The sequence below is a fragment of the Caenorhabditis elegans genome, chromosome I (genome assembly GCF_000002985.6).
Source record: "Caenorhabditis elegans chromosome I".
Taxonomy (NCBI): domain Eukaryota; kingdom Metazoa; phylum Nematoda; class Chromadorea; order Rhabditida; family Rhabditidae; genus Caenorhabditis; species Caenorhabditis elegans.
The window spans coordinates 10,541,452-10,553,914 of NC_003279.8; the positions used below are offsets into that span (position 1 = coordinate 10,541,452).

At 35.2% G+C, this 12,463-nt stretch overlaps 4 protein-coding genes across 4 annotated transcripts; 3 read left to right on the forward strand and 1 right to left on the reverse strand.

Annotated features, from left to right (window-relative positions):
* Positions 1–1,572: 1,572 nt before the first annotated feature.
* On the forward strand, positions 1,573–4,981 carry snx-27 (Sorting nexin-27). The gene is made up of 6 exons (NM_060357.7): positions 1,573–1,647; positions 1,921–2,408; positions 2,904–3,333; positions 3,621–4,012; positions 4,057–4,218; positions 4,543–4,981. The coding sequence occupies exons 1-6, from the start codon at positions 1,575–1,577 to the stop codon at positions 4,732–4,734; spliced, it is 1,737 nt and encodes a 578-aa protein (NP_492758.1). The 5' UTR covers positions 1,573–1,574; the 3' UTR covers positions 4,735–4,981.
* Positions 4,982–6,269: 1,288 nt separating this feature from the next.
* On the forward strand, positions 6,270–8,425 carry F25H2.3 (ANK_REP_REGION domain-containing protein; the record flags this gene model as incomplete). Its single annotated transcript, NM_060358.4, has 11 exons — positions 6,270–6,355; positions 6,477–6,591; positions 6,639–6,735; positions 6,893–7,128; positions 7,186–7,238; positions 7,301–7,336; positions 7,391–7,483; positions 7,896–7,964; positions 8,018–8,086; positions 8,130–8,258; positions 8,309–8,425. The coding sequence occupies exons 2-11, from the start codon at positions 6,540–6,542 to the stop codon at positions 8,423–8,425; spliced, it is 951 nt and encodes a 316-aa protein (NP_492759.3). The 5' UTR covers positions 6,270–6,355; positions 6,477–6,539.
* A 2,095-nt stretch (positions 8,426–10,520) lies between these two features.
* On the forward strand, positions 10,521–11,596 carry F25H2.4 (MPN domain-containing protein). The gene is made up of 3 exons (NM_001392935.1): positions 10,521–10,650; positions 10,957–11,255; positions 11,306–11,596. The coding sequence occupies exons 1-3, from the start codon at positions 10,528–10,530 to the stop codon at positions 11,472–11,474; spliced, it is 591 nt and encodes a 196-aa protein (NP_001379176.1). The 5' UTR covers positions 10,521–10,527; the 3' UTR covers positions 11,475–11,596.
* A 71-nt stretch (positions 11,597–11,667) lies between these two features.
* Positions 11,668–12,462, reverse strand: ndk-1 (Nucleoside diphosphate kinase). The gene is made up of 3 exons (NM_001392936.2): positions 12,291–12,462; positions 12,116–12,209; positions 11,668–12,057 (listed from the first exon to the last, which is right to left on the reverse strand). Exons 1-3 carry the CDS (start codon positions 12,341–12,343, stop codon positions 11,743–11,745), a joined length of 462 nt encoding a protein of 153 aa, NP_001379178.1. The 5' UTR covers positions 12,344–12,462; the 3' UTR covers positions 11,668–11,742.
* Between the last annotated feature and the right edge of the window lies 1 nt (position 12,463).

The window sequence follows — 12,463 nt, forward strand, 5'->3', positions numbered from 1 at the left end:
CATGGGCAATATCACTGATTGGTCTACACTGTGATAACAGTGCCGTTATCAAGTTCAAAAACCAGTAAAACCATAAGATCATCAAATATTAAGAAAATTCATTTAAAATTGTTTGTTAAAGTTTCACCTGCTCTTGCTCATTCCCACATTCTCGCTGTTCTTTGTACCATAATTCATCTGCTCATTCTCCACTTTCCGCTCTCATAATTTCCCTTTTCCTAGAGACTTCTTTCTAATCTAAAAACGTCCAAAACCCGTTCAACTGCATAAAATTAAACGGGTTTTCCGCTTGAGAGCCTCTCACTCACAGAAAGAGCCCTTCTCCTTCTGAAAAAAACACCAGATTGACATCTCTTTTCGTCGCCATTTCTTATGCAAATTGAAGCTGAGAGAGAGAGCCTTTCCGCGCATTTCCGAATTCCTTTTTGTGTGATTAGTCGTCTTCTTTTTGTCTCTGAAACATGCACTTTTTCTCATTTTCTCAAGGATAAGGTTGCGTTGAAACATTGGAACATTTAAAATTTATAAACCGATTTTTCTTGACGGTTGTTTGCGGATAAAAATAGAGATAGGCTAGCTTATGCCTTTTATACAGAACCTACCTGCCAGCGAAAATCTGCAACTCGTCTGAACAGGCGTGTTTGATGGAAATTTGGAAAAGGATCTCGAAAATTAGTTTTTGCGATTTTCCTATGTTGTTCAGAAAAAGGCAATTTGCAAGGAATTTTTGGTCGGAGAAAATGTTCAGAACTTTTTCAAAACATTATTTTAACTTCTAAAATGATTACAAATAATGAAAAACATGTTAGAAACATTAACTTTCTAGAAAAGTCTTGATGCTGACCATGGGAAAGTTTCTGAATTTTTGCTGCTAACAATTAGGTTCCACCGTTTTTCAACACTGGTTTTGAAATGAAAAATGCCCTGCTTGTAAGTCCACTGGCTCTTTTAGACAGTTTTTCAGTTACTTATATACAAAAAACGGGTAAAATCTGAAAAATAACTTTGTGATCTTTGAAGCCACAAGAGAGCCTAGATTCTCACACCTTTTGCTCGAATCTCTTACTTTGAAAGAAAAATGATCAGTCACAAGAATACAAAACTAGATTTGATAAATACTTTTGCAGTTTTTTTACTTTTTCATAACTTTAATTTCAACAAAGTTATAAGCTGTCAAAGTACAAAACTCGTGGTGAATAGCATTGTGCAGAACTAGTTAGATTTGTTGGGATATTTTTCTTTTTATAAAAAAAAACATTTTTAATTGGTTATTCCCCCCATATCCAGTCCCCTGGCGCACAATTTTTGCCGTTCGATGATTTATGTGGAGGTGATCCCCCTTCTTTTTTTGCCTCTTTGTTTCCATCCGTTTGCCTCTTTTTCTCCATTTCGTTTATATTTATTTTCACCTCTTCCTCCATCTTTTTCTCTCCTATTTCACCTCCCGTTTTGAATCCCATTCCTCTCTTTTTCTCGTCACATCGTCAATGTTTCCGGTCGATTGACAGACACACTGAAATTCCAACTTTTTTGCTTTTTTTTTCGATCGATTGATTTCTAGATCATTTTCAGAGATGATGCAATCATATGACTATGATTCGGATGACTCACAAACAACATCAGATGAACATATTAATTCAAGACATTGTGAGTTTATTTAATACATAATACTCCCAACTAGAACTGCACAACACATCTGTTCTCCAACTCTTTAGTGCAGATCTCCGTTGTTTGGAACATTTCTCCAACTTTCTAGAATGGTTGAATATTCCTTTTGTATTGTATTGTATATGCACCTTTAACGCTAGAAAAACAATTTTGATGAACTTTTCGCAGGAAGACATTTCTTTGATTTTTTTGTTGGAATATTTGAATTTGAATGCATTAAATTTAATATGTGGAGAAGAACAAAAATTTCAGCATCTCGATCAGACACAGCCTCATCATCATCTTCATTCACTCCTCAAATAATATTTAATCCGAGACCACATGTCGTAAAAGTAGTGAAATCAGAAACGGGATTCGGTTTCAATGTTAAAGGACAAGTGAGCGAAGGAGGACAATTGAGAAGTTTAAATGGACAACTCTATGCACCATTACAACATGTGAGTGCAGTGCTTCGACGGGGTGCAGCTGATCAGGCGGGTCTTCGGAAGGGTGATCGGATATTGGAAGTGAATGGGCTGAATGTGGAAGGATCAACACATCGAAAAGTTGTCGATTTGATTAAAAATGGTGGTGATGAGTTGACGATGATTGTGATTTCTGTGGAAGATCCTGACATGGATCGGTTTGATTATGGAGAAGAGAGTTCAATGGCATATGGACATGATTACTCGGAGAATCGATCTTTACCAGTGACAATACCATCATATAATACAGTACAAGATTCGTTGGAAAGGTATACGGTAAGTCTACGATAATCCAGTTTTCAAACATTAAAACTAAACTTGAACATTTAGGAAAATGTTATATTGAATTAAAAAATAACGTTAGCTCTTGTTGAAAGTTTTTTGAAATACCTGAAAATTTTTGACAAATTAACATTTGCCGAAAAAAAAACTTTACAAGCTCTTTATTAGATGAATATTATTTTCAGTTCTCCAAAATAATTTTAGAAGCATATTTGTTAATCAGGTATGTTTTTTTTTTTTGAAATAAAAATAATGTTCTTGATACCTTTCTGAAAAATTGGCAAATTATTTTCAAAACTAATTTGAAAAAAAATCTTTAAAATTATGAGGAAACAATCTCAAGTCAGACAACAATTTCTCAAAAATTAAAATTTTAGAAATTTCACAATGTTTTTATACTAGTAGCCCAGGTCATTTTTAGCGCACATTTCCGCCCCCCACCACCTGAGCCTTGTGAATTTTTATTGTACCAACTCTCATCACTTCCAGGTGTTCAACATCCACATGGCTGGTCGTCAACTTGGTTCGCGTCGATACTCAGAGTTTGTGGAACTACACTTGGCACTGAAGAAACATTTTTACGACTATTGTTTCCCTCAGTTGCCTGGTAAATGGCCATTCAAACTATCGGAACAACAGCTGGATTCACGAAGAAGAGGATTGGAACAATATCTCGAAAAGATTTGCACAATTCGAGTGATCGCTGAGTCGGAATTGGTACAAAAGTTTTTAATGGAGTGTGATCCAATGTGTGAAGTGGAAATTCGTTTGATGCTTCCTGATGGATCTCCAATTACAATCCGGACAAGAAGAAGTATTACATCATCATTGTTCTTCACATCAGCACAAAGAAGACTGAAAATGAGTAGAGAAGGAGCAGCAGCTTGTTCTATTTTTGAGCTTTTGGATAACTCTTTTGGTAGGTGGGAAACGTATCATGGGAAAATGAAACAACTTTAAGATCTATTTTTGATTTTTACAAGAGACAAACTTTGATCTATTTTATAAAGATCCTGAAATTGGTCAAGGATTTATTAAACCTTGAAACTCCTTCAATTCAAAGCAAACATTTATAAAACTTTGTCGAAAGCTTTAAAATTGCATAAACGAACGCAATTATAGGAGAAATGAAGCCTAAAGTTTGCCAAAAAATTGAAAAGGCATCTGAAAAACGTCAAATACAATTTCAATTTGCATTGTTTACAGAACGAAAAGTGAGTGAAAGTGAAAGTGTCCATGAGCTGTACACACATAATTATTCATCTGCATCATCCTCTTGCCTCCTTCTCCGAAAATTCATCTTCGATATTGATCGAGAACGAGCACTGTGCAAACGAGACATGGTCTTCAAACAATTCTGTTTTGTGCAAGCAATTGCGGATTTACACAGCGGAAAAGTGGTGACATCAAGGAAAAGCTATCAGTTGAGAGCAATACAAAATGAGGAGAATATGGATGAGTTGTTGGAGATGGCACGGGAACTTGAAGGTTACAATCAGGTCACTTTTCCGCCAAGTGTGTGTATTTTGAGGAAACGAAGACAAACTGTCATTATGGTTGTGAGGTTTGCAAATCTGTTGCTCAAGTGTCCAGAAGATGTAAGTTAAACTGAAAGAAAACAAATACCAAAAACCTTTTACAGGGAAACTCGATGGAAATCGATTGGAGTCGAATCAAAGACTTTCGAGTTTGTGATGAAGCCACCGCATTCTCATTTGAGTACATTAGAGATGAAGTTGGAGATAGTGAGCAAGAGCAAACGGAGCCACGGAAAACAAAATATGTTCGATTGGAAACTGGATTTGTGAGTTTTTTTTTTTGTTGAACTTAAATTTGAATTATTATTAAACCAGCTGTTTGATGCTGTCTCAAAATCAGCGCCAAGTTTTTCAAAAAAATTTGTAAAATGAAGTGGCAAAAAATTCTGAATTTACCTTTTTCAAAAATTGTTTGGACTAACTTTTTTATTATAATTTTAACCAGCAAAAGGTGATACGGTCGATCGGCGGCTAGATTAGACAGAAATCAAATCTTCACAGTTTTCTTGTTTTCTAGAATTTTTTGATTTTCCGAATCAACTGTATTAACAATTCAATTAATTTCCAAGTTTCATAAAACTAATTTTCAGGCTGAGTACATGGCAGAATGCTTTGCGGAAATTCAATTCGAACGGCAAGCTGGATCTGATTGGAAAAGAGATCAAAATCGTGTTGCTGCAACTCCAGAACCACTTCCAGAAACTATAGAACCACAACCAACTACTCATAAAATTCAATTCGAAAAACGCATTCTGGAACAACATCGAGATTGTATTGACTAATCTTTTATAAATTTCTAGTAACAATTATTAACTGCCTAGATAAATTCAGTTATTTAATTATTTCCATCCCTTCTCAAAAAAAACAAATTCGTGTCCATTCAAAACTAGGTACTTTTTCTTGAAATTCTCATATTTATGTAAATATTTTTTCTGTTCTTTGTTGCCAATCAAAAAACACTTTGTAAAAAACAAAATGAGCCTTTATTGAAACTGATAAAATTGGGTTTAATTAATAAATTTGTACATTTTATTCTATTTCATGTGTTTTGTTGATTTCAGATTTGAAGTTTTGCGGAAAGTCTAGCAGAAATTAAATACGTATTGGAGTGAGGAAACTTTGCAAAACGTTTATTTTGTGTTTTTTTGTTATTTGTTCTAATTTGATGAAACTTTTTTAGCGTACTTTTCTGCACCCCATTTTCTACTTTCCAAGCGCTATTCTAACTGACAAGTATAAGTAACCTCCGCGGTATTTTCTAATGTAGGTAGCTTCTCTTCTATTTTCCCCTCTATCTATATATCTATTCATCTTCTGTCATATTTCGTGCTTGTTTAACTGCAAATGGAGTCTTTCAGCTCATTTACTTAAACTCTCCTGTCTCACTGATTTCAGCTCTGACTGCGCTTAAAACGAAGTGGGCGGAGTATGAAGTGTTGTCTGGGAGAAAAGAGAAAAGGATAGAAAGATAGAAAGAGTAATAGAATCGCAACAATCATACTTCTTACTGCTTCTTTCTTTTGATAATCTGCTCAAAAAATTTAATTCCAGTGCGAAAAGATTCCAATACTTTTAATTGCTCTTTGTATGTATTTTTAGATTATATTTATTATTAATTAATGAAACAAAATCCAAAGTATATTGAAAAAAAAAACATTTGATTTGAAATTTGTTGCATAAAAACGACATCCAAAAATTGTATTTCTCACAAAATGTACAAAATGTACCTCGAGCCTGCCTACATAAATCTCATGCATTTTTCATGCCTGTCTAATGCCTACCTACGTACCTACTTCATGCTTGCCTGCGTCTTTAATTTATATCTATTTTTCTACCTTTTCCTGACCCCACCTCATACCTGCTAGTCTACATGCATACCTACCTGTCTTGATACCTGTATAATGTTTCTATATCACTTACGTAAGTGTTGGCCTCCTGCTAACCTGTCTCAATGTCTGCCACCTACGTGCCTCATTATGCCTGACTGTCTCATAACATGTCTACTCCCGTGCCTACATCAAGCCTGTCTCATGGTTTCCTACATGCTTACCTATCTACTTCATGTCTTCTTTTATGCCTGCTTTCGAGCCCACCTCATACCTGTATGCCTAAGTGCCAGCCTAATACCTACATACATACTTACCTCTATCATGCCTACCTGCCTTATGCCTACCTACGTTTGACACAGTTTTTACAGATATGCCTCAGAACTATGGAAACGCAATATTATTAGCTAAACGCCGTGCACGGAATGAGCTACACGGAATGACTAATTCCATATTTGATCATTGGAATGAGAAATCTAAAATTTCAGATTACGGGCAAAAAAAGAACTGGCACACAATGGTCGAGTAACAAGATCTCGAATGGTACGAGTTGCTCACAATTACGATCAGGTTTTATGTATGTTGGGAATTTATTTTTAGATAGTATTAACTCAATCCTTTTGTTTGACAGTAACAAATTATGCATGACCATTCCTACCTCAAAGACACGAAAATCTCCTTAAAATAAAATATTTTAGACTGAAACCACTGTTGTGACAAAATATGTAGCTGACCCGAACAAACAAGGTGAGGACAGATTGATGCGAGCTTGTAAAGTGGATAATCCATTTGAAATCATAAAACTTCTTAATGGTATGTTTAGTATAATTGAACTTAAATTCTCATTTTCTCACATTCAGAAGGAGCCAATCCCAACGCGACTGATCACGCAAAAAATACTTGCTCGAGTACGGCAGTACTGAATATGCAACCGGAAAATGTCAGAATTCTGTTAGAGTAAGTGAGATGTAGATCAACAAAAATTGATGGAGTGTTGCAAACTTTCAAAATATTTATTTCTGAGTGAAATCTATTTTTCCCTATACATCATTTTTCTGAAATTATTTTCAGTCTTTTTTATATAGAGTTCTGAGTTTATAAACAAAATCTTCAGAGTCGGAGCCAACCCTGAAGCAATTTGTCTTTCAAATGGAAATCGACTAATCCATGATATTCTAATAATGATGATCGGAAAAGATAATAAAATAATTGATTTCCAAAGTGATCGAGAAACGATTTTGAAGATGTTCCGTCTTGCAATGGATATTGGAGTTCGGATGGATTTGATCAATAAAAAAGTGAAAACTGGTTGTGATCTGTTGAATATTCTTCTGAGAAATGATATGAAATGTAAAGAAGTGAGCTGTTTTTTCAATGATAAATGTATAATATATTAGTGAATTTCAGATCGAAGAGATGAGATTTATTATCAGAAATCACAGGAAGAAATTAAAATTGAGGTGATATTGTTTTCTTTTTTTTTCATATTGTGGCTGTTAACTTTAAATTTTTTAATTTTCAGACAGGACAGCTGAATACAATAGGGTCTGATAAACCGGTTAGTTTTGTGAAATTTGCGAGGATTTTTTTCAACGCTTATTTTTATTTTCAGAGCATTCACTTGGCAGAAGAGGTTGAAGAAATGCAGATGTTGGAAGTCACTGAAAGCGATTCATGGAAGACACAGGAAAATCCAATTATCAATGTACGTAAGTCACACGATGTTTTCCTGAGTGGGTCTCGCCACGATCTTTGTTATAGCGATCGCTACACATTCCATATTCCACAAAATAGTTCACTAGATTTGAAAAATTTATGAAGTTTCAAATATTACCCAGATGCGAAATTTTGCGAATATTTTCGCTGATTATGTTCTAAATAAGTTTTTGAATAAAGAAATAAATTTTTATCGAAAAGCTATGAAAAACCAACGAAAGTTTGGAACTACAGTACTCTTTGAAGGCACATATATTTTTGTTTTGAAAAAAAATTGTCGTCTCAATACCAGGTACCGTATTTTTGAACCAGCAATCGCTGAATTTCGCGCCTGGGTAGTTCAAAACTGGCAAGACTGCAGATAAAAACAAAACTCGAATGTTGAACCTGGATATTTTTAGAGATCTTCAAACGAAGATCAGCATGGCAAAGAAAAAGAGCAAAATCACCTGATTTGTGAACAAGAAACCGTGAGTAGACTGATATTAATTCAGAACCTAAAAATAAGAGCTAGGATTTTCAGAACATTTATGAAGAAACTTCGAAAGCGAATATTTTGAATTTGGAAATGAAACGAACAAGATTTGAAGATGTGAATATTCCACAAAGATTCGAACCAAATATAAAAATTGCAGATTTATCGAGAATTGGAAACCAGAAATGAAGTATGTCGAATGCGAGAAAATTTTGGAAGACACGACGGTCCTGGACTCATTATTCCATGTGATACGTCATATAACTTTCCTTATTCTTTAATTGGAATGGTTCGTTTTTCATATTTAATGTAAATAATACAATTCTAAATCTTTTTCAGCTTTATCTTCCAGTTTCAACTCCACACAGCGCCTCAGATCGGGAGAGAAAAAGAAAGTGGTTTTGGCGCGGGAGCGCGTTTGCTGCAGACGTCGCACGAATTGGAATTAATGTGTAGCAAAACAGTAAAATATCGCGTTTTTGCTGGATTTTAGGGATTTTAAAGCAATTTTCAACATGCGGGACCGCCCAGAGACTGTTTGCGATGCGATTTACTTCATTTTAATATAAATTTTTCCCCAAATAAGCTCGAAATGAGCTCTGAATTTCGGCAAATCTGAAAATTTTTTTTGATGACCAAAAACAGAATTTTGCAAACAAAAATTGATTTTAGAGCAATTTATTGCATAAATATTCAATTTTAGAATTTTTGCTAATAGTTTGAATCGTTTTAAAGAGTTTTAGTCATTAATTTGACTGATAACACAGAAAAATGATTTTTCTTTACAACGAAATCGATAAAAAAGGAAAGCAACATTTATCAAGGGAAATCTTGCAAAATTGGTTAAAAACCTTTTATGAAATCGAAGATTTCACTAGAATAAAGCTACAAATCGATCAAAATCACTAAAAATAAAATAGTTCTGATCAAATTTCAATGTCCCAATCTACCAATGGATCTATGCCACGCCAAATTTCTTATGTAAGTGTTGCTCTCCAATTTTCCTTAAAAAATGGCTCAAATACTCACATAAATGATCAAATTAACATTTATTACAAGTTTCGTGTTATATTTTCTTTTCCTTAATAAGGAACCATCAGATTCTTCCTACCCTCTGCAGCTCTAGATACCTCAACTTCGACAACTCCTATCTACTCGGAGAGGTGAGATACCAAAAAGTGATCAACTGAGACCTTGTAGAGCACATCAAAAACTATGATATTCAATTTAACCTACGTTTTTATCTTTCAAGATGGGGGAGTTAGACGTACATTTGTATTGCATACTTTTTGTTATTATACTGGCTGCTCTAACTCCCTCATCTTAAGAGATAAACACATGATTTTAATTAATTAGTATAGTTTTTGATATGTTCTGCAATTTCTTAGTTAATCACTTTTTGATATCTTGCCTCTCTGAGGAGATAGGAGTTGTCGAAGTTACAGTATTTATAGCTATGCGCATATGAAGAATCATATGGATTCTCATCATGCTATACTACTTATCATCTGCTTTTTGTGGGAAACAATGATTCAAAAATGTTTTTTCAAATGATCAAACAAGTTGTGATTTGATCTGAACATTTAGTGTTGGTTTAGTGAAGATCAGCTGCCAACTAAACAGTTTCCGTTGATTTGTGCATTTTTGAACAATTTCAAGACTTGAAACCGTGTTATTTCTATCAAGCTGACGTTTAAAAATTGGAATCAAACATATTAATGCTTGAAAAAATTTGTTTCGCGTAGAAATTTTGTCATAGAGTTAACTTGTTCTAGTCGGTTCGAAAATCAATGAAAAAGCAGCCAAATCTTGAATTTGTTCAATAAAATGTTTTTTAAAACTTTTTTAAAGCAATAATAATCCCAATATTTAATTATTTTTTCCAAATTTCATCTTGAAAACTCGAATAATCGCGAAATTTCGTCTGAAACTCATTTAATACCGTAAAAGTGTGCAAGCGCGCTCCGTTGGACTTTCCAATTCTCAATTTTCTTAACTCTCCCGATTTGAGGCGCTGTGCTCCACCAATCTTAACGAATTTTCAATCGAATTATTGAGCTCAAGAGCTCTCATCAGGAACTTCATAGATTTTATGTAATTTTTGATTTTCTGTTCCCTAATTTTATGATTATTATCCGAATTAAACTTTAAAAACATCAAAATCATTTGAAATTTCTTGTTTCCCTCCTTTTTTTTATTTGATAAATTTTCTGCGCAAGTGCGCTCCATTGAGAATACAAATGCTCTCTTTGGAATTAACGATTTTTAGTTTATATTTGTTGAGTGTTCGAGATTCTTTTATTGTTTTAATGGTTTGATTCCAGTTTAAAATGTTTCTTAATTTTATTTATTCCTAAAACAATCTATTCATGTAATATAACTCAATTTTAAAGACGATTTTCGAGAGAGAACAACGTTATAACTGTTTTTCTTAATTTATTTTCATTAAACCGCTGTATTCAACTTCTTTTATTGTTCAATACAATCCTGAATACCTAAAATTTGTTAGATGATTTCAAATAATAAACAAAATTCGCTAAAATTCAAGTAATTTGCAGATGAAGCATCAAGTCGAAACACAGGCTCTCCCCTACTCGACAATCATCCTTCACTGCCTGAAATACCCGGCAAAGGGTGTTTTTGGACTGCTGATTGGAAACAAGAAAGGAGACAAAGTCACGGTACAATTTTATTTGTTTAATTCATTAAATGCGAACATTTTAAATTAGTTGATCGTCATGTCGGTACGCTTATTTTCTCCAAAGACAGTCGTCTTTAATACCAATTATCGATATATTAGAATTGCTAAGCTGAAAGCAAGAAAAAATAATTACGCTCTCCACCTCAAAATGATGAACAGTTGCTGAAGAGAGCATAAAAAATACTTTTCTACGTTTTGAGAAGAGTTATGCGATACTAGATTTCTGAGTCAGGGAAATGTTTTAATTTAATGAATTTGCCATCCTATCTGATAATTTATTTTCCAGGTAACAAGTTGTGTTCCTCTTTGCCATGAATCCACTCCACTCGCACCTCCTCTGGAACTTGCCACAGCCCTCGTCCATGGAAAGTTTGGTGCCTCCCTCGTCGGCGTCTATTTCTCAAATGCAACTCCATCGGACACTTCTCTCAACGTTTATGCCACTCGACTCGCCGACAGAATATCTTCTGTTACCTCTTCGGCAGCGATTCTCGTACAAGTGATGAACGAAAGACTGGTGTCAGATTGTGAACAAGACCGCCTCGTGGCATATGAAAAAGATGGAGATAGTTGGAAAGAAACGAAGTAGGAAAAAACATTTGATGTTATATATTCATTTAGTATATTCATTTCAGAACGATTTTCCAAGGTTCCAACTTCTTGCGTGGCCTTCAAGCTGTTATTCAGAAGAAGTTGTACCGAGAGCTTTCCGATTTCGAAAACCATTTGGACAATCCCGAGTTCGACTTCTATAACACAAATCTGAGCAACAAACTCGTGCAAGTGGCGGAATTCAGAGCTTAAAAGCTGAAATTATTATCCTAATTCGTGTTTTCATAACTTATTGCAGTCATCTGAATATATTATATGTTTAATCCCCTTCCGTTTTCGGGTTGAATAAAAGATTTGATGACAGCTGAGTCGTGTAGGATTGGTTGCCATGAAAACGCATTAGAGAATGCGCAGGAATAGATGTCAACAAAAACGATGTTTTAGGTGGGAAGCAATACTTTATCAACATTCAGCAGAGATACGAAAACGGTGAAAACACCGGGAGACATAAGCAATCAGTTTATTCGTAGACCCATGAGTTGATGAATGGGCTGGCGTAGTCGTTGATCTCCTCCTGCTTGAACCAGTGAGCAATCTCGCGGTTGGCAGAGTCAACGGCATCGGATCCGTGGCAGATATTGCGTCCGGTTTGGATGCAGAAGTCTCCGCGGATGGTTCCTGGGGCGGAAGCGAGTGGGTTGGTAGCTCCGAGCATGGAACGTCCTTGCTTGACGACGTCAAGTCCTTGCCAGACCATGGCGACGACTGGTCCAGAGCTCATGTACTCGATGAGGGATGGGAAGAATGGTTTGTCCTTGAGGTCTTGGTAGTGAACCTAAAAATAATAATTTAACTGGTTGGGCCTAAAATTTTGTAATTTCGTGAAAACGTACCTCAAGATGGGCCTTGGAGGCGGTCATCTGCTTGAGAGCAACAAGCTTGTATCCGCGCTCTTCAAAACGAGCGATGATCTTTCCGACGAGACCACTGAAATTTAAAAAATTAGGATTTTGAAAATCCTAAAATCCATTGAGGATGCTAGAATAAGTTTCTTCAAAGATAACTAACCGGTGGACTCCATCAGGCTTGATGGCGATGAAGGTTCTCTCAGTGTTGCTCATTTTCGGACAATCCAACTTGGAACAGGTGTCAACAGCACAGGCGACAGCGACGAACGCAAGTGAAAAGAATAACCCGCCGGCGCCCATTCAATCAACTCCGACACAAATGAAACGAGTGTA